The 27,010-nt window shown below is 39.9% G+C and overlaps 1 protein-coding gene across 3 annotated transcripts in view; it reads left to right on the top strand.

Annotated features, from left to right (window-relative positions):
* LMBRD2 (LMBR1 domain containing 2) overlaps nucleotides 1-24,345 on the top strand; it is a 38,885-nt gene extending 14,540 nt beyond the window's left edge. Inside the window, exons 6-18 of one of the 3 annotated variants that reach the window (XM_037128971.2) lie at nucleotides 344-554; nucleotides 5,205-5,279; nucleotides 6,352-6,465; nucleotides 6,792-6,975; nucleotides 10,517-10,698; nucleotides 11,495-11,628; nucleotides 12,124-12,229; nucleotides 13,046-13,143; nucleotides 15,406-15,509; nucleotides 16,670-16,716; nucleotides 18,286-18,391; nucleotides 20,104-20,236; nucleotides 21,161-24,345. In XM_037128971.2, coding sequence (XP_036984866.2) covers nucleotides 344-554; nucleotides 5,205-5,279; nucleotides 6,352-6,465; nucleotides 6,792-6,975; nucleotides 10,517-10,698; nucleotides 11,495-11,628; nucleotides 12,124-12,229; nucleotides 13,046-13,143; nucleotides 15,406-15,509; nucleotides 16,670-16,716; nucleotides 18,286-18,391; nucleotides 20,104-20,236; nucleotides 21,161-21,221 — 1,555 coding nt within the window. In that variant the 3' untranslated portion in view covers nucleotides 21,222-24,345. Of the gene's footprint in view, nucleotides 1-343; nucleotides 555-5,204; nucleotides 5,280-6,351; nucleotides 6,466-6,791; nucleotides 6,976-10,516; nucleotides 10,699-11,494; nucleotides 11,629-12,123; nucleotides 12,230-13,045; nucleotides 13,144-15,405; nucleotides 15,510-16,669; nucleotides 16,717-18,285; nucleotides 18,392-20,103; nucleotides 20,237-21,160 lie in introns of those variants that run through there. The other 2 variants (XM_037128972.2, XM_037128973.2) reach the window with 2 other exon arrangements.
* The last annotated feature ends 2,665 nt before the right edge of the window (nucleotides 24,346-27,010 follow it).

Raw genomic sequence — 27,010 nt, forward strand, 5'->3', positions numbered from 1 at the left:
TATTTTTTATCTCACATATGTAGGTAAACACACATTTCATCAAGAAACATAACAAGTTATGTGTTTTATAGATGCCTCAAAAATATATCTGAGTAATTCGTTTTCCTGATATGGAAAATAGAAAAATAGCTGAGTAATCCATATTACTCAGATGGAAAGTGGGGAACATCTGCTGTCACTAAGAGGGTAGCTGGGGATGTGAAAGCCTAATTTTTTCATATAAAATGTTAGCCATCCATTAGGGTGGTGGTTTTCTGAAAAACCATTTAACACTCGTTGGTTTGATTTTACCTTTTTGTGGGAGAGATTTTTCCGTCACGGCTGTCTACTTGTGCTCTCCTAGGAACCAGCTGCAGACAATTGGGATTGCTGCTGCAAACACCTGGGGCCTGTTTCTGCTTGTGCTGTTGCTGGGGTACGGCCTGGTGGAAATTCCTCGCTCGTACTGGAACGGAGCAAAGAGAGGTTACCTCCTTATGAAAACTTACTTCAAGGCGGCCAAACTGATGACAGAGAAGGCAGATGCGGAGGAGACTTTAGAAGATGTCATGGAGGTAGGCAAGCTTACCCCTTAGAGTCAACAGCAAGTTGTGTGTATCTGCTTGTGGGTACATGGGGGGTGCATTGCCCTGGCTTCACCTTGAAGGACTTCAGACTTCATTTCTCGGCGTGTTGCAATTCTTAGGAAGCTCTCACCCATTAGGATGGCTTCTTATTGGCAGTTCAGCTTCATAGAGGTCATCTGCATCTTCTAACTGATAAAGATTCAGGGAAAACCAGTGCAGGGCCATGCTTGTTGTCTTTGGGTAAATTCTAGAGTGCCCTCTTTTACTGTTGAAAGTTTCTCAGGTCAGAGGGTGTTATATGGTTACCCTGACACAGTGGGAGTAAAAATTAGGAATCACAAGACACCTCTTACCGAAAGTTTAACCCAAAGTGACCCCACCGCTTCTGGAAACCTTTTTAGAGAACAGTTTGCATGGGAATTTGTGTCAATAACTCGTTTCCTCTTAATTACTCTAAGTACTCTTACTAGGGCACTTCTCTTTACTCATTATTACTTTATCATGACATACATAGATTTTCCCAATATTTCTATAAACTTAATCAGGAGTTCCCCAGATGCATTTATTTTATAATAAATAAGCACAGATGACTTGAACTAACTTCATCAAGTTGATGAAAGTATAAATTTCAATAATACACATAAAAACATATAACAAATTATAAAACTTTGCTGTTATACAATTTGATTATTGATTTTAAAAGGGACCATTGTGGTCCCCTCACATTGTGCTCGTCTGGGAAGCAGGCTGTACCGATGATGCCACCCTCCACCTTAGCCTCAGGCTGGAGTGAACCCCAGAGCGTTTCGCTGTGCCTGCTGAAGACCGCTTTGGCCCACGCTTAGCTCTCTGCCCGTATCTTTAGCCTCTGTCTTCCTCACACTGGTCACATTTGGTTCCTCAAACTTAATAATGGTGATGGTAATAGCCAGCAACTATATCGACTTACTTATTTACTAGTGACTTTCTGAGAACTTTATATATGCTCGTACTTTTAATTCTCACAATGTTGTGAAGGAGAGTTTTTTAAAATTCCCATTTCATAAGTGAAGAGAAGGAGTTCCACTGAGGTTAAGTTTCCCGTATTCACAAAGCCAGTGAGCGACAGGGCCAGGCAGTCTGCCTTTAGCTGGTGCTTCGACAGGGATTGGCAGTGGGGAACCGCTGTGACCTTGCAGGCAGGGAAGAGACGCAATTGCTTGGTGTGGAACCGTCCGTCCGTGGGAGGTGTGCAGAGGGAAGTGCGGAACCAGAACAGGAGTGACCCCCTTGGAAGGAAACCTACGGCGCCCTGGTTTGGAGTGCCTCTTAACAGACCACAAAGTTCAACCATCTTTTTTTGTAATAGTGATTATATTTTTAGCCATCTAAATCTCCCAAATGCAGTTTTATAGAAACCATTTTAATGTTTTTCAGTTTCTCTGTGAAGTGAATGTATACGACATCTGTGTGATCATCTATTACTTATCTTTGAAGCATTAATAAAACTCACAAGTCATATCAAGCGATCCAGATCCACAGGGCATTTGCCGCATGGCCAAAGATGTCACTTCTACTTTTCTTCATTTTTGTTGTTATAACATCATCAATAACTTAATCAGATACAATTAACTAGTGTATTGAAGTTGGAAACATGTGAGGCAAAGGTTCAGTAAACTTATGTCTATGAGGTGTGCTCTGTCTCAACATTAAAGACCACATTCTTAACACAAGTTCATTATTTCAGAAAAGCATACCAACTGACTGTTAATCAAGTCACTGTCCTATTAATAGTGTCTTGATTACTTTATCATGACATACATAGATGTTGCCAATATTTCTATAAACTCAATCAGGAGTTCCCCAGATGCATTTATTTTATAACTACTAATGTTAATCATCATTTATTCATTTTGTTCCGTTACCTCTCCTGTGCCCTGGATTTTTCTCTTCTCTCCCAATCCTTTCTGTTCAAAGACCCAGTTTAGTTAGATAACTGCCAATTTCCTACAGGTAAACCATAGGATAGGAGCACACAAATATATAAGGAAAATCTCAGGGGACTTCAAGAAAGATGTGGACAGTAACACACTCAAAGTAGGGCATCTTAACACCCCACTGTCAACAATGGACAGATCTGCCAAATGAAATAGAAACAAGGACATTGTGGCATAGAATGACTTCCTGGATAATGTGGGCGTAACTGATGTGTCTACATAGAACCCTTTGTCATTTTTTAAGGTAGAAGATTTTGGAGAGAGGGAAACAGCTACGTATTTATGCTGAAATCACCCGTTCGCCTGACTGCATGGGTGCCGTCTGACCCGCCTGGGAGTCAGTTGGTTAGGCCGAGCAATGGCAGACCTTCAGGCTACGTCGTTTTGCAGGATGAAGATAGGCTGATGTTTTAAATACTGTCCGCACTTTATAAAAGTTATGAACTTCTGAAGGAATCTTATAATCAATATAGCGAGTGTAAATAGTTAACTGTTTCAGTACTGATTTTAATGTGGTTAAAGAATGTAAAGGGAATACATATTTCATACTTATATACATATAAGTATATAACCAGACTGTGTAGTTTATGTTCATAGTTTTGCTGACAAGTCAGTGAAACTTTAGGACAGCTTAGTCATGGAGAAGTGTTACATCCTGATGCTTCACACACCTTCGAAAAGCCCACGGCTTGTCCGTTGCTCCCGTGTTCAGGCCGCACTCGTTGACCTCAGATGCACAGAAGGACGCCTGCCGTGAAGGCTGAAGCCGTCCTTCAGCCTGACCAGGGGCTTCGCAGGCCCTGCCTCTGCCCTGTCACCCTGGACTGACTTCCTTGAGACCCTCGGCTCCCTTCTGCTGAGAGGCCTTCCTACGTGCCGTCCCTCTGTCGGGAGTGTCCTTGTGCCTTTGATGGGCTGACTCCTCGTGCTTGTCACTGCAGTTTAAACGATCGGTTCCTCCCAGTCTTCCACACTAACTTATAGAGCTGTTCCCTCACCGTTTCTCTTTGAAGAAGGTGTTTTCAAACTCATGAAGCCAAGCACCTTGACAGGAGCAATGTTTCTTAACACACATTATTCACGGGGTCTGCATATTTAAAGTTTTGATGGATATTGTTGGAGTTAAATTACCTTCCACATTTCACTGGGTGTAGGAGGACCTGTTTCCCTACAATCTTACCTCATTGCCTGATATCTTTGTACAAAGAATTTTGTAAGGAAATTGTTCTCACTTTAAAATTTGTAATTGTTTTTAGTGAGCTTTTCAGACATTTATCGTCCAGTTGTATTTCTTTTGCATCTTTCCATTGTTCTGTTGATTTGCCAGAGCTCTCCGTATGTTAAGGAGAGTGACTATTTGCCACATAAGTTACAAGTATTTTTTTCATAACTTTGTTGATATGCCAAATGGTTTCCCTGCCTCCAGTTTTGTGGATCTTAAGGCCAATTTCTACCCTACAATCAGAACGTTCTTTTTAATATTCTAGTCAGTTCTCTTTTGTTTCCTAGCCTTTGAATGTGCTGTTTATTCTATCTAGTACAGTGCTTTCAAATTCTTTTTTTTAAAGACTTTATTTATTTATTTTGAGAGAGAGGGGAAGAGAAGGAGAAAGAGAGGGAGACAAACATCTATGTGTGGCTGCCTCTCATGTGCCCCGTACTGGGGACCTGGACTGCAACCCAGGCTTGTGCCCTGACTGGGAATCGAACTGGCGACCCTTTGGTTCATAGCCTGCGCTCAATCCACTGAGCCATACCAGCCAGGGCTGGTTTCAACTTTTTAAACATTTTATTATTGTTACAGAGTATTACGATTCTTTTAGAACTATTGGTTCTAAAGATCCCTCCCTCTAACCTGTTTATGCCTTTCATACTCATTAAATTGCTTATTTCATTGTTTCATCACTAGACTCTAATCTTGGTCGAATGTCTGTGACAACATGTCTTCCCACCCCACCCTCTACTGGGGGTGGTGGTGACCTTCCACACAGCACAGTGCTGGCCCGTAGTGTGTTCTTAATAAACATGGCATGAGTCGTTACTGGGGGAGCGTGGAGCTGTCTCCCGCTGCGAAGGAGCAGGCAATCTGAGACGTTGCTAACCTTTGCTTCCTCCGGTTTCTTCACGGAAAGAAGATAATATAATCTCATTAGATAACGAGATAATGCAGTTTGATGAGCAAGGTGAAGGGGCACAGTCCTATTCTGTCAGGATTGCAAAATTTGATCCTTTGTGACATTTTCATGTTTATTCATCTTTGTGTACCAAGTAAACAATGATAAGGGAGTTAATCTTCAAAGTGATACAAAGGGTAAGGGTACAGAGATAGCTGTTTGTACAGGGTGAGGCCAGAGTAGGTTTACAGTTGTGAGTGTGCAAAAGTGTTTTTGTATTGTATTTATTAGCGTGTTATTTTCCACATGAACAACTGTAAACCTACTTTTGCTCCACCCTGCACAACTTTGTATAGGAGGTATGTGTTTTTCTTGTGTTCTTAAGAACTTTGATTCAGCTAAGGGAACTTCATGTATATGCTAAGTAATTTGGGTTGAAATTAAATTTGTGAGAATATATATAGTTACACAATACCTAGAGCAGTCTCGTTTGAAATGTTCCAATCTATAGAAATGGAAATATTTTAATTTTTCTTACTGTCGTATAGGAGGTTCGTAAAGTGAATGAAAGCATCAAGTATAACCACCCATTGAGAAAATGTGTTGACACAATACTTAAAAAGGTAATTAAATCATATTTACATCTGTTTGAGGAATAAAGTTTCTGTATGGTAAGTATGAAAACAGCCTGTAACTGAAATCTTCCCAGCTCCTTTTCATTTTCTTGAAAACATCGACCGTATCAACCAGTAGTAATGTGTACATAGAATTTGTCTCTTTGTTATTACAAGTTAAACATTAATTATTGGCAGTATTCCACGACACAGCGATGGAGATGGACCCTTACAGTTTATAAAAGTGTCATTGAATGTGGTCACTATAGGCATATTTCACATACTGTAAAATGAATGGCACTTTGAGATATTTAACACATATTTAATAGGAAGATACTTGAGATATTTAACACATACCATTAAGGTTTGATGTATTGTTATTGAATTAGGAGTATTCATATAGTTCCAAAAATGATTCTTCACAACACAGCTTCCCCAGTTATCTTCTCTGCAACTGTGGACCCACTGAGCTCTCTCTCTGCCCGTATTTTAAATGCACTGTATGGTGATTGGCTAGTGTTCTTTGCGGCTAGGATGATAGTCATGAAAGTCAGTTCTCTAATCATTTCCTATATTTGCTACCTTTGAGACCTAGTCAAGGAAGTTAACTAAGTTGCCCAAGTTCATTAGATAATAAATGACTAGTAGCAGGACAGATAACGTCAAATCATGTATTTGTTTCTCTGTACTATTCTTTTAAAAAATTCAGCATCTTCAGTTTGTTGTGATTCTTCACTATTTAGCCAGGAAACTTGCTGACAGTTTCGTTAGGTGCTTACCTAGACCAATCATCTCAAATACTGGTTGCTCCATGTAGGTGAGCAGCCCCGCCCTACCCATGCCCAGCTAGTGCAGCTGAGCACAAAGGTCCGTATGAATACAGGTAAGGAGAAACTCAGCGCATCTGTTAAAACGTTCTCAAGAAAGTGTCATCAACTGAAATTCCAACTATTTAGAGATGACAATAAGAAAGGTATTTTTGAGAAAATTAGAAATGCCCAAGAATGAAAGACTTTTAATAAAAATCAAATTTTCATCTTTTTGCAAAGAAGATTTTTACCAATCTACTTGTTCCTTCTAGTGTCCCACAGAGTATCAAGAAAAAATGGGTAGGAACATGGATGATTATGAAGATTTTGATGAAAAGCATAATACTTATCCTAGTGAAAAGAGTCTGGTGAAGCTACATAAACAGGTAATTTTATTACTGAGAACATGTGTTACTTACCGATATTTTAGATTTATAATTACTGCCCATGAAAAAGGAATTTTGAATGTAATGTTTTTAACTTTGTGTTTCTTGACAGGGGTACTACTGGCCTTTGGGGGAGGGGATTAGTCACTGAACACATAGCACTTATGTTACAGAATGATAGCGTCCTTGGGGCGTCCTTGGCCCCACCCAGGAAATGCCCCTGATACTTCCACGTGCTGCGACAGTGAAAACAGGCTCCTTAGTGGGAGTTGAACCGCCGTTGGGTCAGAACACTGGACAGATGTATGCCCTGTTCTCTTTTTTAGGTTATTTATTCAGTTCAGAGGCACCGTCGAACTCAGGTACAATGGCAGATTCTTCTGGAACAAGCATTTTATCTAGAAGATGTAGCAAAAAATGAAACTAGTGCTACTCATCAGTTTGTTCACACCTTTCAATCACCAGAGCCAGAAAATAGATTTATCCAATATTTTTATACTCCTACAGTTGGTATGTAATTTGATATAAATTTCAAAGTTTAATGATGATAATTTTTCTTGAGAAAAATGTATATATTTTCACCAGTGTGGAGTTGAATTGTATTTATATTATTTGACTTATACTGTGTGGTAATACTATGTATCTGATAAACTACCCCCCTCCAAAAAAAAAAACTATGTTACTTGTCATATAACATATAATCTATCATTTTGCACTGTTACTTCACAGATAACCAAAGTTCTACACAGAAATATATGCAATATATCAAGCATATTTTGTATATATAATACATACTTAAATAATTAGAATTCTAAGCAATTTTTTACATCACAAGCTTGGATTTCTCTTCCCTTCTTTTTTGAAAATTTTTTAAAAAAATTTATTATGTTTTTTTTAGTTGTCCCAATTTTGTTATCCCTTTTATCCCCTTTATCCCCCTCCTCCCTGCACTCCCCACCCTCCAGCATCCCCCCACGGGTCCTATATATAAGTTCTTTGGCCTCTCCATTTCCTATACCATTCTTAACCTCCCCCTGTCTATCTTGTGCTTACCTATTATGCTTCTTATTCCCTGTACCTTTTCCCCCATTTCTCCCCTCTCTCTCCCCACTGATAACCCTCCATGTGATCTCCATTTCTGTGATTCTATTTCTGTTCTAGTTGTTTGTTTAGTTTTTTTTGTTTTTTAGGTTCAGTTGTTGATAGTAGTGATCCTTCATTCTTGACATACTACTAAAATGTTCCCCTAAGTAGTACTTCTTGATTATTTACATTTATTAGTCTATTTATAAAATGTACATTCAAGAGTCATAATTATTGCCTTCTCCTTTATGATTATATATGACACTTTCTTCACTGTTATCAAATTTAGTATGAAGGATTTAATGAAAATACCAATGTCATAGTATGAGAACTTGTGTGTACTTCAGACAGTCAAACAGGCTTAGGTGCACTTGACTCTCTTCTGCATGTTTGGTCTTCAGTGTGAAGACAGGATGGTGGTCACTGTAAATGTCTCAGAAATCCTTGGTGGAGAGCCTTCCTAATTAAACAAGGGAATGATGGGACACTTGCTTTTATTCATTCAACAGATATCTGTGCTCTTACATGCTGTGTATTGTTGGGTGCTTGGAATATATCAGTGAATAGAAAAGACAAACATTTCTGCCCTTGTGCAAGGAGAAAAACAAGCAATGTAAAATGCATGTAAATGTATAAACGAGATGCTCAGTTGGTAGTTGGCTGTAGAAATGGGAGCTCAGAGAAATCCAGTCTGCAAGTGTAAACTAGGTGTCGTTAAAGGGTAGGTGAGCCATGGGTCTGGACAAAACCAGCAAAGAGGTGGTTGGGGTGGAGCAGGAATAATCTGAGAGCCACACACGAGGCACCCCAGAATTCAGACATCGGGCTGATGAGGAGAAGCCAGCAGAGCAGATGGGAAAAGGAGTGGCCAACGAGATAGGATGACTGGGACAGGGAAGTCTGCTGAGGAAAAGGGTGTATAAAGTGCCTTTTCAAGTGTTACAAGTCAGTTAATTATCGTAAGACTTGCCCTGGATTTCAGAGAGGTTAGGTGGGGTAAGAGTAAAAAAAAAGCCTGATTGGAGTTTAAAAGAAATGAGGGGAGGAGGTGGAAACAGCAGGAACAGAAAACTCTCAGCATGTTCCTTATAAAAGGGACTAGAAACACAAGGTAGCAGCTGAAGGAGGGTGGCAGGGTCAAGAGAAATCGCAGCACGTCATTCGAGAAGGTGTCTCAGAGGAAAGTAGATGCGATGGAGAATGGCTGGGACGGTGCTCGAGTACAGGGGAGCTGAAATGGGAACTAGTGAACAATGAAGAGAAACGCCTCGGGTTAGGAGATGAAGCACAGATGTACCTGAGCAGGTGAGAAGATGTAGTAGTGGAGACTTGGGGAGGTTTTCTTCTGCCAGCTTTCATTGCTCATTGAAGTGCTGGGAGTATCTATAAGGAAGGACGTTTTGGAGAATTGAGGAAAGAAGAAAAGGTGCAAAATAGTTGCTTAGGAGATGGTGCATGGGAGAAAATTGTTGAATTATAGCAGGCTAGCCAGGCACTGCTAAGGGTCCACTTGAAGCCAGTGATTAAGAATGAAAAGTGAGGCGATTCAACAAAGTTGTGTCTTATTCCTGCAATGTGCAGCTCCGTGAGTGCACGCTCAGGGTAGCCAAGGAGTTGGCAGGCAGGGTATGGCTCAGGTTAGCCAGTATAGGGAAGGAAGAGGAAGCAAAAGAATTGGGATATTGGGGAGTGGTTACCCTCAAAGATGGTGGAATCTGAGCTGAGTGAAGAAAGCAGTAAAGGACAGGAGGGTGTTAAGTGGCAATGGAAAGGTGGAATAAATGGATAGTTGCTCCAGACTGAGGCAGTCGGTGGTGTTAATATAGACGAAGGTGCTGTTTGGACCCAGGAAACTGCAGTGAGGTTACAAGGAAGGGCTGCAGTTGGGCGATGAGTAGTTGAGATGGAGTGGAGGACAGAGTCAGTGGGGCAGAGGAGCCAAAGGAGTGAACGACCCGGATTTTGGAAGGAGTATTGCCTGTATGGACACTCGAATCACCAGGAATGGTGCCGAGAGTGGGGTTGTGGAGTGGGCTGGAGGCTTAGACTGTAAAAACTTAGGACCGCCCTAGCTGGTGTAGCTCAGTGGGTTGAGTGCCCGCCTGCCTGCCAGCCAACTTTTCACTGAATGAAGTGAAATATGCTGAACGAAGTGAAATATACAGCCTTTTCAATTTTGTGAGCTTTCTTCTTTTTTACCTTTTATTTTTTTTACCTAAAATCATATTTAACAAAAAGTTGTCAAAATAATAACAAAGAATTTTCATATATCCTTCACCCAGACTCTCCTAATGTTAACGTGTTACCATACTCATTTTCTTCTCTGTGTATCTGTTTTCCCTTAATCTTTTCAAAGTTGAATCCAGACATAATGCCTTTTAACCCCTAAATGTTTCAGTGTACATTTTTAAAAAATAAAGGCATTTTCTTACATAACCAAGTGTTGGATACAGTGGTCAAAAAAATAACGTCAAAACAATACTATTACCTACAGACATTATTCAGATTTTGCTAGCTGTCTCAACAGTGTGTCTGAAACTTCCCCAGTCATACACTGCATTCAGTTGTCACGTCTCCGTAGTCCCCTTTGATGTGGACCAACTGCCAAGTCTGTGGTGTCTTACGACATTGATATTTTTGGGGACTACAGACCAGTTTTTGTTTTTTTTTAGCATCCCTGACTTTGAGTTTGACATTTTCTCGTGATTAGCGCAGGTTCTGTATTTCGGGCAGGAATACCCCAGCAGTGATGCTGTGTGGTCATTGTACGTCACAGCAGAGGGCACGTGAGCCATTTGCCCTGTGGCCGGTGGTCATTGGGTTGGGGTGGTGTCTGCCTGCTGCCTCCACTGGAAGACTGCTGTTTTCCCCTTTGTAATTATGCAGCTTGGAGATATTTTGAAACAGCGTCAATACCCTGTTACTCCTTTATGGTTTTCTTAATCATTTTTTTTCTTTTGTTTTCCAGAATGGTACTGGGAATGTCTCTTGCGACCATGGTTTTACAGAATACTTGCTGTGGTCTTGTCCATCTTCTCTGTGATTGTCGTGTGGTCAGAGTGCACATTCTTCAGCACTACCCCTGTCTTGTCCCTCTTTGCAGTCTTCATTCAGTTGGCTGAAAAAACGTATAATTATATTTATATTGAGGTCAGTTTTTTTAACCTGTTATCAGTAAATGTCAGTTCATAGTGCAATCCTTAACAGCAGTAGCTTGTCTCCATATATTTCTTCTAGCAATAATGAAAGCAGTGAAGTTTCCCATTGTGTTGTTATTAAGACTTCCAAAAATGATCTTCTTCAATTTACCCAGACTATAAAAACCAAGGACCACCCTGGCTGGTGTGGCTCAGTAGATTGAGAGCCCGCCTACCTGCGAGCCACAAGGTTGTCGCCAGTTCAGTTCTCAGTCAGGGCACATGCTTGGGTTGTGGGCCAGGTCCCCAGTTGGGGGGGTGCAAGAGGCAGCTGGCGGATGTGTCCCTCGCACACAGTGTTTCTCCTCCTCTCTTTCTCCCTCCCTTCTCCTCTCTCTAAAAATAAATAAAATATTTAAAAAAAAAAACAAGGGCCATATTTGAGGAGAAATGAAAAGATACAGAATTGTGCAAAATACTCTTGAGGATGTGTGGATTCTCCTTACGCCAGTGAAGTGACCTAACTTACAGTCTTCATGTGAGGAGTTTCCCAGGGGCTGGGAGAACAGGCTCCCTTCAGGAGGAAGATTCAAAACTGAGGGGTAGGATGTGAAGTGGTAGAGTTGTAGATTTTTTTTCATCATTTTGTTTTCTTAAGTGGTTAAAAACTCCATTACTGATATATCTTAATTTTAGAATGCCAACACTTGTTAGCTGAAATAAAGGCTAATGCTGCAACAGTTTGTAAAGTACTAAAGCCCATGAGCCTCAATCTGGGCTTTTCTGTCTGTTTGTTTTTGTTTTTTCAGATTGCTTGCTTCCTTTCCATCTTCTTCCTAAGTATCTGTGTGTATTCTACTGTGTTCAGGATCCGTGTGTTTAACTACTACTACTTGGCTTCACACCACCAGACCGATGCGTACAGCCTCCTGTTCAGCGGCATGTGAGTAGACTGCCTTTGGAAATGGGGAGGACCTCCACTGCATGTGCCCTTATGGGTCTCTTTTATTTCTTCCTGTTCTGGGGTCTTCCACTAACCCCTGTATTTCTCTGAACTAACTGATTAGGTTTAAATATTAATGAGTTGTTTGTTGATTGCTAGCTAAATAGCATGAAGTTCGAAGTTAAAATAGGTGTGCAAGATTAGGATTGAAAAGAAAGACATCGTGAACCTGGATATACCAATTAGAGATTCAGTAAATGAGTTAGTAAAAAAAAAAAAAAAAAGGGAACATTTGAGAGGGGTGTCCAACCCTCGGCCCAAATGTCTCTTAAGTAAGTATGGGAGAGTCACATGAATAATTCAAAGTATATATAATACAGATAGATGAAAATAACAGTTACAATGATCTGAAATGTTCTTACTACAGTTGAATGTAATATGAAATAATTTTGTTGCTTATTTTTTATATGTTCTGTTCATAAATGCTTATTGCAGGTTATTTTGCCGCTTGACTCCTCCCTTATGTCTTAATTTCTTGGGTCTGACGCACATGGACTCCTCCATCTCTCACCGGAACACGCAGCCAACAGCTTACACGTCTGTACGTAGGCGGGAAGTGGCGTTCTCTGGGTTCGCTGTCCAAATGGGGTGTTATCGCTCTGGGGGGTTTGATGCAGAAAAGTTCTGTAGCACGACGTGGATCTTTTTTAAATAACTGAAACTTTCTTTAAAGGTTGTGTATATAATTACAATGACTGGATAAAAGTGGTTTTGCTTTTTACATTTTATTTATTTTAATTTTTATTTCTTAAGACTTTTTTCACTGTTATTCTGTTACAGTCGTCCCAGTGTTTCCCCCTTTGCCCCCTCCGCCGAGTCCATCGCCCAGTCCATCAGTCCCCACACTGCTGTCCGTGTCCACGGGTCATTCATGCACATTCTTAACTAGTCCCTTCCTTTCCTGTCACAAAGAATGGTTTTTTGGTTCATGTAACTCATCCAGCTGAGTAGGATCAATAGACCTGACCTATAATAATGTTAACTTTTATAGTTACAGTTTAACGTAGAGGAAAGTATTCAGTGATGTTTGTAAAATATTAATTTTCTTTCAGAGAAAACCTTAATAAATAAGCAAATTAAGATATAATCAGCATATAACATTGTATTAGGTTAAGTTGTACAACATAATGATTTGATATATACATATATTGTGAAATGATTACCACAATAAATTTAGTCAGCATTCATCACTTCATAACAATTTTTTTTCTTATGAGGAGAACTTGAATATCAGTGCTTTATTTATACTTTTTTAAAAGTCCAAATTAATATAAGTGGCTTTGTGTGAATTTTCTAATGATAGAAAAAAATAAAAGATACAGAACTGTACTGATTTAACTTTTTTCTTGCTCCTCAGATTATGGGTTCCATGAAAGTTTTATCCTTTATTGCAGATGGATTCTACATATATTACCCTATGCTGGTAGTTATTCTCTGCATTGCTACTTATTTTAGGTAAGCAACCTAACACCATTTAGTTTTCCACACACTCTTAGCCTGATCTGGGTATCTTTTCTTCTTAAAGCTCTTTTAAATATTTAATGGTCGGGTTCTGGTTATCGTTTGTTTTATTGTGGCTTCAGGGATACTGGGAATAGTTTAAAAGGATTGCTTGAATGATAAGGTAGGGCTCTTTCTCTGAAGATATTTTCAGGAAAAGAGAGGTCGAGTTATTTGTTTTAAACACTTAGGCTACAAAATGATGGGCTGAATTACAGAATGCTTAACTCAAGTCCTGGCCGTCAACACTGACAGCCAGTGTCGCTTATAAAACAGCTCATGCCCAGCTTCTACCCAGTGACATAAGTTAGTCTTCGGGCTGTTCCCACATTCAGTGCCAGGCTTCTTGATACTTCAGGTTGTAGCCAGCACAAAAGGTTGGGCAGTGCCTGGAAGGCTGGGAAGTATGCGGGCCGCGCCTTTGTGTAGGATTGGGAAACGTGGTGTCTTGGAGGCAGGACTCAAAAGGAGGAAAGGACAGAGGTGCTTGGCGTCCGGCACCGTCCTCCCTGCTCGCACGTGTCAGGTGCCCTCACCCCGCACCCTGCCACCCCCTTCGCCACGTGAAGGCTGCTGGATGGACCAAAGGTGCCGCTTCCTAAGAAACGCTTTTTTGATGCTAGTTTGCTTTCCTAACAAAAATTTAAGTTTTATCCAACCACTTTTTATTTAAATCTTATAATACCATTATATGGTTATTACAAATAATGTGTGTGCACTCACTTTAGGCTATTGAGTAAATACACATGTATTGTTTGAAATAAATTCTCTATTGAATTTTTTAAAGCACCTATATTTTGCCTTCTCATAAGTAAAGGAGCTAAAGAATTATAATTTAAAATAAAACTGTTACTATGAACTAATAACAAACCTGTTGTTTTGAGATTTTCTGTAAGGTAGAAAAGACTTAGCTTTATACTGTGAACATCATGAGTTAAAGGAAGAGAACAGTCATCTTTCTGGTGTCTGAAGCTAACTTTTGATTATATGCTTATTCCCTTGAAAAGTTTATTAAGCCACTAATGGAACATTAAGAGCTTGTGATGTATAAATTATGTCATGTTAGTAGTTATTTGGGTTAGATTAGCATCTCCTTATTAGATCATTGCATGGATCAAAGAATGGGTGGGACAGTGCCTTGTCAACTATAATATCTTAAATATAAAGAATAATTAGTCTAAAAGGAAAATTGTTAAACTAGAAAATAACTCCTTAAAAATGTTATTTTAGATTTCATTACAATAAACCGGAGGGTCAATTTGTCTTTAAGGAAAAAAAGGTTATATTTCTCCATTTTCAAATTACCTCTCAAAGCAGGTACTCTGTTACAGGGCTATATGAAGCAATGTCCTGCTGGCATTTCATTGATAACTTGACTTCACTTATTCATTTAGTTAGTTGTGTAACTTGACTATGTAGGTCCATTTTTTCTTTTGAAATGCTGCTTTAATTGGTGTAAATAATACCCCTATTACTAGCAACACAGCCATGCCCGGGGCTAATTTTCAGATTTAACTGTCTGGAGTGTGTAAGGCTGCTCACTGACACTTTACACAACGCTCAGACCTTTCCACAGACTGTTGTGTAGTTTGGGCTTCTCACCCTGAGCCAGGGGTGTCCAACTCACTCTCACCAGGGCCCACATCAGCCTCGTGGTTGCCTTCAAAGGGCCGAATGTAATTTCCGCTCCTTAACTGTTAAGGAGTAGTTGCACTGATACAGTCCTAAAATTATTCCGGCTCTTCGAAGGCAACCGTGAGGCTGATGTGGCCCCCGGTGAAAATGAGGTTGGCACCGCTGCCCTAAGGGGTGTAGTATTGCCGCAGGATATGAAGATGGCAAGGGAATGCTTAAAATCACAGAACCAGCAGTATTAACATTGCTGTGTGGATGTGAGTAGAGAATAAATTGCTTTCGTATTATAGCTGTGGTTTAGCAGCCTGGTATAATAATTTTCCAAAGGTATGGAAATGGCCTAACTTAGTTTGTTTCCTTAAGAAATCTGCATGTGCCCCATACCCTAGTCCCTGCAGTCCTGGGCATGTAAGCTTCTTAGAAATGGAAGTAGGTACTTCTTAGAGACAAATGAAACTCTGTTAACTTGCTCTGATAGCTAGAAAGAAAACAGGCTTCTTTGAGGGTGACGGCACTAAAAACGGTTTGTCTGCATGTTTACCATGTGAAATAATGCTGTTTTTTCTTTTGGAAATCTACTAGTCTGGGGACTCGTTGTTTGAATCTCCTTGGTTTCCAGCAGTTCATGGGAGATAATGATATGACCTCGGACTTAGTCGATGAGGGAAAAGAATTAATCAGGCGAGGTAAGATTTGTCTTTTAAAATAAATGAAGGGAAAGTACAAAGACTCAAAATACAAAATTAATATTTGTATAATTTGTAATATTTAATTTAGCTTAAGAAATTAATATTTAGCTAAAAGCCTTCATAAAGCCTTTATAGCAATAATAATTTGAAAACATAAATGATTGTTTCATCTAAGAAATTCTGCAGCAGAAATTTTCTAGTATGTCTGCAGCTAAATAATGCCCTTGTATTGTGTTGGAGTCATTTTTATGTTTACTCTGAGGCAGATACGCCAGGTTCCATACAGCTATAAAACTCATTAATTTAGAAAAGATTGGTTTAATACTGCACAGGAAATCAATTCAAGCCAAGGCTGGTTTTTAGAATGTGATGAATGATCGTTAACAACCTGTTAGAATACATGGCACTCTACTAGAATCTAATTTCAAAACTGAGTGTATCAAATTCAGTGTTCAAGTGATGGTAGGACAGGGAAAGAGAAAAACAAAACTTGAGTTTGGGGTCATTGATTCTTAGATGCTCTCCCTACTTGAGTCTGGGGCTTTTGTACCATCACTAGTCAAATGGAAGCCAGAATTTGTTGCTGCTCTAAAATAAGTTGGTATAGCCTTCACATGCTATCATAGGATGGTGGTGTCTAGTTAATATAACAATTCTGCTGCTTTCTGCATTAATTAGAGCTCATCTGGAGTATCATCCAGTCCTTGGTAAGGTTTTCAAGAATGAGAATGGTAGGTCAGAAGCTATTTAGAGGCCAGAATTATGAGTCTGTAAAGCACATCCTGTGGGGAAAAAACCACTGAGTATCCACCCCGAAGAGAGTAGGGGAAAGACACTTACGCAGAAAGAAGCATGAACTTGACTTAGAAGATAGAACATAAAAGAGAAGCTACAGAGAAACAAATTGCATGTCACCCTGAAGAAGAACCATTTCCTCACCAGAACTGGACAGAACCTAAGGGCCATCGCCAGCAAGAGTGCAGGAGTATTCACTGAGCAGTTAGGTGGGGTCTAAGGTCCTGTCCCACAATAACCGATCACCTTGGACTCCGTAGTAATTTAAAGGAGATTGGTCAGAGCCTGGTGCTTTACTGCAGTTACTCTACATCTAACTAAACCATATTACCCCGAATCTGAGACCACTTTTCTGTCTCTAGAGAAGAGAAAAAGGCAAAGGCAAGAAGAAGGTGAAAATCGAAGAAGAGTAAGTATAGTACTTATTAAATTGCTGTAACCTAAAGGTTAATGTGAAATATTGTAAGAATTTCACTTATTCAGAATAATTGGCTAAAGACCAGAGAATGGTTGGGAAGGACATGATCTATTTGTGAAGACAGGTAACTTGACTAGTTTCGTACGTAGATGCTGGGTGTCTCGTCAGACACGTTTAGAAAGTCATTGGTAATAAATGCCCTTCCAGCAAGCGTCCAGCAGTGTCTGGAGGGAGGTGGGTGCTCAGTAGTAAGTACTAAGTGAATGACTAAATTCATCAGTCTTACTTATGTTGAAGTAATTTTGATTGCTTTAAAATTATACTTTTTAATGATATGACATTACTGTTGCTAGTGTTTTTCACTCTTCTATTTGCCGAGATAAAACTAACCTCCTCTTAGAGAGTGAAAAGGCAAAAAATGCGAAAAACTAATCACAGCTAACCACACACTTGCATCGCTGAGGCAGATCCGTGCTGGAGCAGTGGAGGCTGAGGAGACATGAGACCCGTCTTCCCGTGTTGTCCAGGGGTCTCGTAAAAGGAGGCTTGTCCTTCGATTCAGAGCCATAACTAGAACCAGAGGGCGGGAGGTCCTGGAGATGGAGTCCACCTCTGTGAAAACGCCCTTGGTTTGCCACGACTGCAGGGGCGATTGTGCCTGGGAGCTTCCGTGTCATCTAGCAAGAGGGCCAGGACACGTCCGATGTGGCTGCTTCAGAATGCAGCCCTGCGCTGCGTGGGCGGTTGAATTAGATGACCGCTCATCATGTTCCTTCCGGTGATCAACTCTCGGAATTTAATGAGTAGGATCCCAGTTAGTACGGGTTTAGTGAAGTGAAGGCTGCACTCAGTGCCGAGTGAGTCGTTACCTAACCATCCGTGTAGACAGCTTTAATTTTGCTCTCAAAAATGGCTTTAGAGGTCTCTAAATTTGTAGTTCACTTGGGTAGAAGGAAATTTTGTCAACATCTCATTAATTATGTGTTCTCATAACTTCTACATCGTCAAGATAGGTTTATTGTAATTCTGATATTATTTTGACATTTTAGATAAAATTGAATGACAAAATCATAGCTAGCATGTATGTCTATAAATGTCTTCATTTGTCAAAGTTAAGTTTGGAAACTCTATAACCATGTAAAGATAAAATTATTGACCTATGATTTTTCTATAATATCAGAATCTCTGATTTTTTTTTTAGATGTTATTTTTATTTATTTTTAGAGAGTGGGGAAGGAAGGGAGAAAGGGAAGGAGAGAAACATCGATTGCCTCTGGAACATCCCCAGCTGGGGCCCTGGCCTGCAGGCATGTGCCCTGACTGGGAATTGAACTGGTGACCTTTAAGTTCACAGGCTGGCGCTCAATCCACTGAGCCACACCAGTCAGGGCGACCTATGATTTTTAAAGGCGCTGTGCTAGTTACACTGATTATCTAATGAATTTCTGATGAAAAATAATTAAATTATATTACTCTCTCTGTATATATTCTATGATACTGATGAATTGTTTTCTGTCTGTGAGTTATTTAGTTATATACTCATCTGTATTTCTTTCCTAGGAATGGAAAGAACGTTATGGGCATAATAGAGAAGATTCCACTAGAAACAGAAATGTTCATGTTGATTCAAAAGAGTCAAATTTTTCAGATATCAGTACGAACCGATGTAAGTAGTTCACCGTCTGAGCACTTTTCCTTACACGTGCTTGCATAGAGACTGAGGGTTCAGATGCCCATTCAGAGATGGGGTTCTGCAGTGACTTTCCCTTTTCGTCTCAGTGTATCGGGGGAGGGAAACTCAAATATATATTCTGGCAGCAGAAGGAGCATCAGGGATGTAGTGAATAGTTGTAACTGTGCTACCCTAAATAATAGCACTTATCCCAGGCATATTCTAGGCAGGTTCTGATTATTTCTGTTATTTACGCAGATGTTTTTCTTTACTTGTGAATTAGTGGATTTAAGCCTAAAATTCATTTTTATAACAGTTTACTGACTGACCCATGTGTCGGGGACTTTCCCAGCGACACAGAGATATAGAGAACGTGAATTTCCACCCTTGAGGTGCTCATAATCAGTGAGGAACTGATACGAGGCAGGAGACATTTGCCATTGGGGTGAGAAACCTCCCCACGTCCTTAACCCTGTCCTCTGCCCTGGAAAGGCAGCAGGAAGCCTGTGTCTGTGCAGAAGTGGCACTGAGTTGGGGGCAGAGCTCGTCTGTCTTTGGAGGAGACGCAGTGATGTGCACCCGATGCTGAGGGAGCTCCGCACAGGGCTGGACCAAGTTCTCTACTGGGAAGGGATTTTTGTGATGAAGGATGTAATTCTCCAGGTGAAGGTGTTTCAGGCAGAAGCAATAGTGAGTGACAGGAGAGAACTTTTGGGGAAATGCAAGTTTTTCTCTGATTAGAGCCTAAAGCAGGAGTGTCTAGCTCATGGCCTGTGGGCCGCATTCGGCCCAGGATGGCTGTGAATGCGGCCCAACACAGAATTGTAAGCTCACTTAAAACCTTCATTTTTTTTTTTGCTTATCAGTATTCATTAGTGTTTGTGTATTTAATATGTGGCCCAAGACAGCTCTTCTTCCAGTGCAGCCCAGAGACAGCAGAAGGTTGGACCCTGGGAGGAGCGTGAAGAGAGGGGGGCTGCAGAGATAGTTTGGACACAAACACTACTGTGCTCAGACGTTCGTAATTTGTCCCAAAGATAAGATTTCAACCTGGAAGGCTGAAGCATACTCAGAATTTTGATCCAGAAAGGTATCGACAGCAGTGTAAAGCATGATTTTTAGGGAAGTGAGACCCAGAAACCAGTTTGCTGGCTGTTTTGGTAACACTGCCGAGAAATGAAGAGGGCCTGGAATGAGCAGTGACCCTAGAGATGAAGAGGAAAGGGTGGACTTGAATGACACTGAGGGCAGAAGAAAGAGGGGGGAGCTAACATTTGGATAAAGCTAGGAAACAAGGGTGGAGGGGTTTCACAGAAAGATCTGGAAGCTTGCTTACCATGGACTAGGAGTTCACAGAGCAGGAGGATCTGAGAGCAGGAGAGTGGGTAAGAGAAAACCCAAAGCCTCAGACAGAGAGCTAGGGGCGCCTGGCACGCGGCAGACGGCCAGCGCTGGTGGAGGGAATGAGAGACAAGACCATGGGAGAGTTCAAGGTATAATAGATGGCTTTGCCCTACGTTTTCTAAAAGCCCCGTAGCAAACTATTTATCACTTTAATCTGATTGTAAGGAACCCTCTAGTGATCTTTTCTCAGTATTGTCACAATCAAAATTCAGATCCTTTAAATCTTGACTTTCCTTTGGGTTCATAGACTGTGACCCATAAAGACAATAGAAAAGTAAACATTTTTTTTCTTTTTTTTTTTGCAGCAGCATCCAAATATACCAGGGCTAATAATAGGACTGAAAGGGACAGAATAGAACTCCTACAAGATGCAGAACCCTTGGATTTTAATGCAGAAGCATTTACCGATGATCCTCTTGAACCTGAGTCAGGAAGGTAAGTCCCAGCTCTGTCATTGTACCCCACATTCCTCTGACATTGGAATAATGCTGCCTTGACAAGATAAATAAATAGAAGGAAAATGTCCGTCTTCACTACTCATAAAAAGCATATTGAGCAGCCTTTGGTACCTTTTTATACTTTTTAATGTGTTTCCGTTTTTTAAATTGTAGCATCCGGGGCGGTAATTGAAATCTTAGTTGAAAACTACTAGTGGCATTATAAATAAGCAAGCACTGACTGTGAAGTAAGAGTCTTAAATTCACAACGGCTATTTCTGACAATTCATTTATAGAATTTATCATGTTTAGCAATGGCCACCTAGCTATGACTGGGCGTCAGACACTATTCTAAGTGCTTTTACAATGATACTGTATTTTATGGTTGTAACTCCAGTTGGATTTGAATCCAGAGAGGCTCAGTAACTTATCCAGAGACACACAGTTTGTAAACAGCAAAGTCAGGTATTCAAACCCCAGGACTCTGGCTAGAGCCTGTGCTTTTAGCAGTGATGCTATGTGGAAATTAAACAAAAGCAAATATGATGTACATGAAGATATTTGCTATACTATTGCCTATAAATAGCAAAAAAATATTGTATTTATATTCAACAGTCAAGAGTGGTCATTGAATCTCGTAAGTTCTGTTCTGTGTGTTACAATTCCCCACCCATTTTCTCTCACAGCTTTCACCTGGTCATATATGTGCTCCAGGCTCTAAATGGTTAGTGGTTGGCTGACTTATGACCATGTAAATCTCTTTGGGATAATGACCTTGGAAAAGAGAGTGCTACTTCCAGCTGCTGGAGAGATGTTACAGTGCTGATGAATTACGTAGCCACTTCCTTTTAATGCATCCTTATTTATCTCTTTTCCATTATTATTTTTGATGCCTCAGATCATTTCTTTATCCATCTTTCAGGTATCAGCCTGGTGGACGATACCTCTCGATGTCTCGTAGCAGAATATTTGATGATGTTTAAAGTCTGAAAGAATCTGTGGAATAACTAACCTAAATCAACACATCGGTTCAGTCTTTATGAACATCTGTATACCCCAGAATTCACGCTGCATTCTCAGTGAAATGTCAGGATAAGAAAGACACTGAAAATCAATTGCATCTTAGTGATAATAGTTCATTTCGCATTGACTAGAGTAGCATCTTTTCTAATAGAACTTATCACATGCCATTTCTGCAGGGTCTGCCTTTGAAGTACAGTTACAGTTGGAGGGATTGAATTCACGACAGAGATCACTGTACATTGAGATCAGCTAATCCCGTTTGTCTCAGATTTTCTTTTCCAGAAGAGTTGATTCAAAGCTCCAAGGAAGCCCTTAGTCAAACTTAATAACATTATACAACTCTTGATTTACATTTTTGCTGTTTTTAAAGAATATGTTAATCTTCTATTTCCCACAGAATTGAAGACCTCCAATAATAACCATATTTACAAAAACCCATGTCTTAAAACAAGGCTTACTTACAAACATAACTGAATGTAAAAAGCTCTTTTTCGACTTTGTATGTCTATCAGTAAGGTTTTACACGTACATTTAAGATTATACTTCAGCCGGTGGTGTTAGTATCTTTAGCATATGTGCTCTGATTGGGCAACAGATAGTTCTTTCATTTTTTTGGTAGTAACTGGAAATTGCTGTATGCCTTTGGTATTGCTTTGTAAAGATTTTCATTTCATCTTTATCATTGATTTGTTTTGATTATTCCATTTAGGGAGAACCCTACATATTCATTGTAAATAGTAGGATTATTTTAATAACCAAAGATTCTCCCAGAATTCTCTAATTTTTAAGGTGCCTGTTTAGGCTTTTTGAAAAAGAACATCTAGTTATTCAAAAGTAAAAAGCGAATCCATTTTCCGTTAATACTAACACTTTAATTTGGTTTATGTAGAAAACAGAAAACTACAGGCAGACCTTAGAGATATTGTGGATTCGGTCCCAAACCACAGCAGTGAAGTGAGTCTTAACGGTAAAGTGAGCTGTCATCTCTTTGTTGGTGGAGGGTGTTGCCTTCGATTTATAAAAACAGTAATATCTGTGGGGACAGATAGAGCGAAGCACGATAAAGTGAGGTGTGCGTGCCTCTGTATTGGAACGTCAGTGTGTAATAACTTGGTGGTTAAACGTGCTTATTATTTTGAATTGATTTTTTTAACCTCTGTGTATCAGTCAGAGTTGTTAGGAATTATATTTTAATAGTCAGGCACAACATGCTTGCAGAGTTTTTATGTCCCTGAGATGTTGTCAGGTCTCAGGACCCGCGCTGCGGACTCGCCCAAGGTGGCTGTACTCAGGCTCACTGGGACGGCCCTGCTACACACCCGCCGCCCTTGTGATCTTGATAGTGCTCCCCTGCACTCCTGGGTGTTCCAGTCTGAAAGGAATTCCATAGTCACTCTCACGGTATGATTACCTGTTTCTTAAAAGTAATCTTTCCCTGGGTCATACTTTTTAATTTTTATTTTCATCTTTAGCGTTATCATGTAAACGTTTAAAGACACAGATCTTCACAGACAGATGCTAAAAGGAGTGGTGTATTCTAGTTATCTAATGTTCTTCAATTTTGTTTACATTAGCTCCCTTTTAAAATAATTATCAGTGGATAGGTTTTACTGTCAATCAGAGGTCACATAGAATGTCCATTTGAGGTCTCACACACACACACGCACACACACACACACACCCCTTATGTCATGAAGCGTGGTTAGAGGGCAGCAGGCCGGGAGCAGAGATAATTCAGTGCTGTGTAATTTCGCGATTGACCACTGAATACCCTGGGCAAATCACGTAACCCTTCAGTGCCTCAGTTTCTTCATTTGCAAAATGAAGATGGAACTCGCTATTTACCTCCTGACCTACCTCACAGACCTGTAGTGAGGGCACTGAGCTGAGGTTGATGTGGTGGAGCTGGAAACAGAAACAAACGCAGGCATCACTGTCCTGCTCGCCTGCTGGGCTCGAAGGTGCGGGCTGCGGAGACGACCACCCCACCGGGGGGTCCAGATTCTCGTTACTGGAGAGACCCTTACGAGTCCCCAAAGCAAAACCTCTTTTCGGAAAATTCACCAAAAGTCCTGTAGTATTGTTTTATTGTTTAGACTTCGGAATATTTCCCTTAGGTAAAATGTTTCTCATCAGGTTTTCTCATAAAACTCAGATGCTATTGTAGAAGCTGAAGTAGAAAAAGAGAAGAAATGATTCAGTGACTTTTATAACTCACAATGCCCTAAGACAAACTGATAGGAAAGAATTAGGAAATGTACTACTTTTCCTATTAAATTTTTATGATTATAATAATTGAAGTATTATACTTCATGAACAGTAGATCACTTTACTACTTCTGAGTTACTTCCCAAATGATTTTGGTTAAATGACCCAGAGTAGTTAACTGTTTAAGCAGAATTTATCTTGCTGGATCTTATATACGATCATTTTTGGAAAGTGACCTGGCTAGATAAATTTGAGTTCAGAAGGTAGTGATTTAATCACTGAAGACCAAGAGTTTATTGCTAGGGAACTAAGTTAATACTTATTAAACCACCTGTATAAAAAACAGTAAGTACAAAGGATTTCTTTCCTGAAAAGCTTATTAAAATGTAATAACATCTACTGGGAAACATTACTACTAAAATAACACACTTTACATGCAAAGTACATCCCTTGAAGTGTTACTTCTGGCAATTGTCTTTTGATATCTTTCTTACATAATAATAGTTATCTGATTAAATTTTGTACATTATTTTTCTATAATTGTTATGTAAAGATATTCAGTAAGCCAATAATTCAAAATAATCATTGCTGAAAGTAGTAATTCATAATCTATTTCATGAATTGCTTGTAAGTTGCAAATTGTTTTTGTTACTCCATCAATAAGCCTTTATTGCCCTGGCCTGTGTAGCTCAGTGAATTGAGTGCCAGCCTGCAAACCAAAGGGTTGTTGGTTCAGTTCCTAGACAGGGCACGTGCCTGGGTTGTGGACCAGGTCCCCAGTAGGGGGCATATGAGAGGCAACCACACACTGATGTTTCTCTCCCTCTGTCCCTCCCTTCCCTTCTCTAAAACTAAATAAAATCTTTAAAAAAATTATTATTATCAATAGAGCAGTTTTGTACAAATCATTATTAAAATGAGAAATAAAGTATAAGCCTAATTATTAGAATTTATTCTCTTACCAATGAATATAAGGGCTTCAGAATAATTTCATCACACAAGAGGCTCTCATTTCACAAGAGCTAAAGTGAAACATCCAGTGGTTCTGGATTTATAAAAAACAGATCAGAGAACTTCACAGTCCAAACCTTCAACAAGAAATGCTGCCAGTTGATTTTTTTGGGGGCTCAAATCAAATTTGGTTAGATGATCAGTTCTATGTACCATTTATGTACCCAAATGAAATTCAATGTGAATGGGAAAGGCAATGTGTGTTTTCTTAAGTGTATTTTAGCATATTAATGGAGGAATTTTTTTTATGTACAATAGCAAACCTCATTTTTAAAATAACTAAATAGATTTAGGGAATGTTCTTTATATATATATATAAATTTACATATGTTTATTTATATATATATAAATTTATATATATATATTTATATATATATAAATATATATATTTAATTTTATTGATTATGCCATTACATTTGTTCTATTTCCCCCCTCTGTTCCCCTCCACCCTGCACACCCATCCCCTACCATTCCCCCCCTTAGTCCATGAACACATGTCTCAAGTTCTTTAGATTCTATATTTCCCCTACTATTCTTGCCCTCCCCCCATCTATTTTCTGTCTACTGTCTATGCTACTTATTTTCTGTACCTTCTCCCCTCTTCTCCTCCTCCCACTCCCCTGTTGCTAACCCTCCACGTGATCTTCATTTCTATGGTTCACTCCTGATCTAGCTGTCCTCTTAATTTGCTTTTGTTTTAGGTGTGGTTGTTGATAACTGTGAGTTTGCTGTCCTTTCACTGTTCATCTTTTTTATCTTCTTTTTCTTAGATAAGTCCCTTTAACATTTCATATGATAAGGGCTTGGTGATGATAAACTCCTTGAATTTGATCTTATCTGAGAAGCACTTTATCTGCCCTTCCATTCTAAATGAAAACTTTGCTGGATAGATCAATCTTGGTTGTAGGTCTTTGGTTTTCATGACTTGGAATACTTCTTGCCTGTAAGGTGTCTTTTGAGAAATCCACTGACAGTCTGATGGGAACTCCTTTGTAGGTGACTGTCCCCTTATCTCTTGCTGCTTGTAGGATTTTAATCTTGGCTAATATAATTATGATGTGCCTTGGTGTGTTCCTTCTTGGGTCCAACTTCTTTGGGACTCTCTGAGCTTCCTGGATTTCCTGGAAGTCTATTTCCTTTGTCAGCTTGGGGAAGTTCTCTTTTATTATTTGTTTAAATAAGGTTTCCACTCGTGACGGTTCCTCTTCTCCTTCTGGTACCTATAATTTGGATGTTGGAATGTTTAAAGATGTCCTGAAGGTTCCTAAGCCTCTCCTCATTTTTTGAATTCTTGTTTCTTCATCCTTTTCTGTTTAGTCATTTTTTCCTTCCTTCTGGTCTACTCCCTTGATTTGAGCCCCAGTTTCCTTTCCATTACTATTGGTTTCCTGTGGTTACCATTCATTTCAATTAGTTTAGCCTTCATATGTTCCTCTAATTTGTGACTAAAATCAACCAGTTCTGTGAGCATCCTGATCACCAGTGTTTTGAACTGTGCATCTGAAAGTTTGCCTATTTCTTCATTGCTTAGATTTATTGGCTCTGGGGCTCTGAGTTGTTCTTGAGCCATGTTTTTATCTGTTTGTGCCTGTTACGTAAGAGGAGAGGCGCCTTAGGTGTTTACCAGGGCAGGGCCACCCAGGTTGGAGGTTTGTGTTGCTGTATGTGGGGGCGGGTCAGAGAGGGAGCAATGGCGGTCCTCTCCGCTGGCCCAGTCCGTCTCACGGCTCGCCCCCGCCTGTTTATCTGAGCGCAAATGTGCGAGCCCGCCACCCTGCACCGTGTGGTCTCAATGCTCGCCTCTTCACTGGTTTATCTGCACGTACATGCCCCACCGACCACAGACAGCCAGCCATGCATGTGTCCGCCCGTAGCTAGCCCGCACCTGGGATGCATGCCCTCGGCTGCCTCTGCACCTCCCAGGTCGGGGGATCTTTTTTGCCCGACCCGCTCTGCCGCTGGCTTTGCCCCTCTCACCGGTTTAGCTGAGCATTTCTTTTTTTTCGGACTCCGTATTGTCGATTTTCTGTGTGGTCTAATTGCGTTTATTGTTGTTAAAACTTTGTTGTTTTTAGATTGGTTGCGTGAGGATGCAATGTGTTTCCACCTACGCCTCCATCTTGGCGGAAGTCGGTTTAGGGAATGTTCTTGATGGTATGTTGGTTACCATTTTAAAGGAAAAAATATACTCTCTGTAATTAGTACACACTGTTCAGTTGTGTTTTAAATTTGTGATTTGAATGGACTATGCCTGAAAATCACAAGGAAAAATATATTGACACTAAGAGACAAACCTTGTTCTTGAAAAATCTTAACATACTTGAATCTCCAAAGTGTATTGGATTGGACTGGATTAAATTATAAATGTAAGAAGAAAATAGGCTTAGAGGTGTACCTTTTCTTCCCTTTCTTATTCTGCTTACAACTCCCTTCCTTTAGGAGGCCTCTCTTTAGAGTACGACTTTTCAAGTCTTGGCAGATTTTCCTTCTGTTGTTTACTTTCTATTTAATCTTTATTGTATTTTCCCAA

The sequence above is a fragment of the Artibeus jamaicensis genome, unplaced genomic scaffold (genome assembly GCF_021234435.1).
Source record: "Artibeus jamaicensis isolate MK-2021 breed Jamaican fruit bat unplaced genomic scaffold, CSHL_Jam_final scaffold_369, whole genome shotgun sequence".
NCBI lineage: Eukaryota > Metazoa > Chordata > Mammalia > Chiroptera > Phyllostomidae > Artibeus > Artibeus jamaicensis.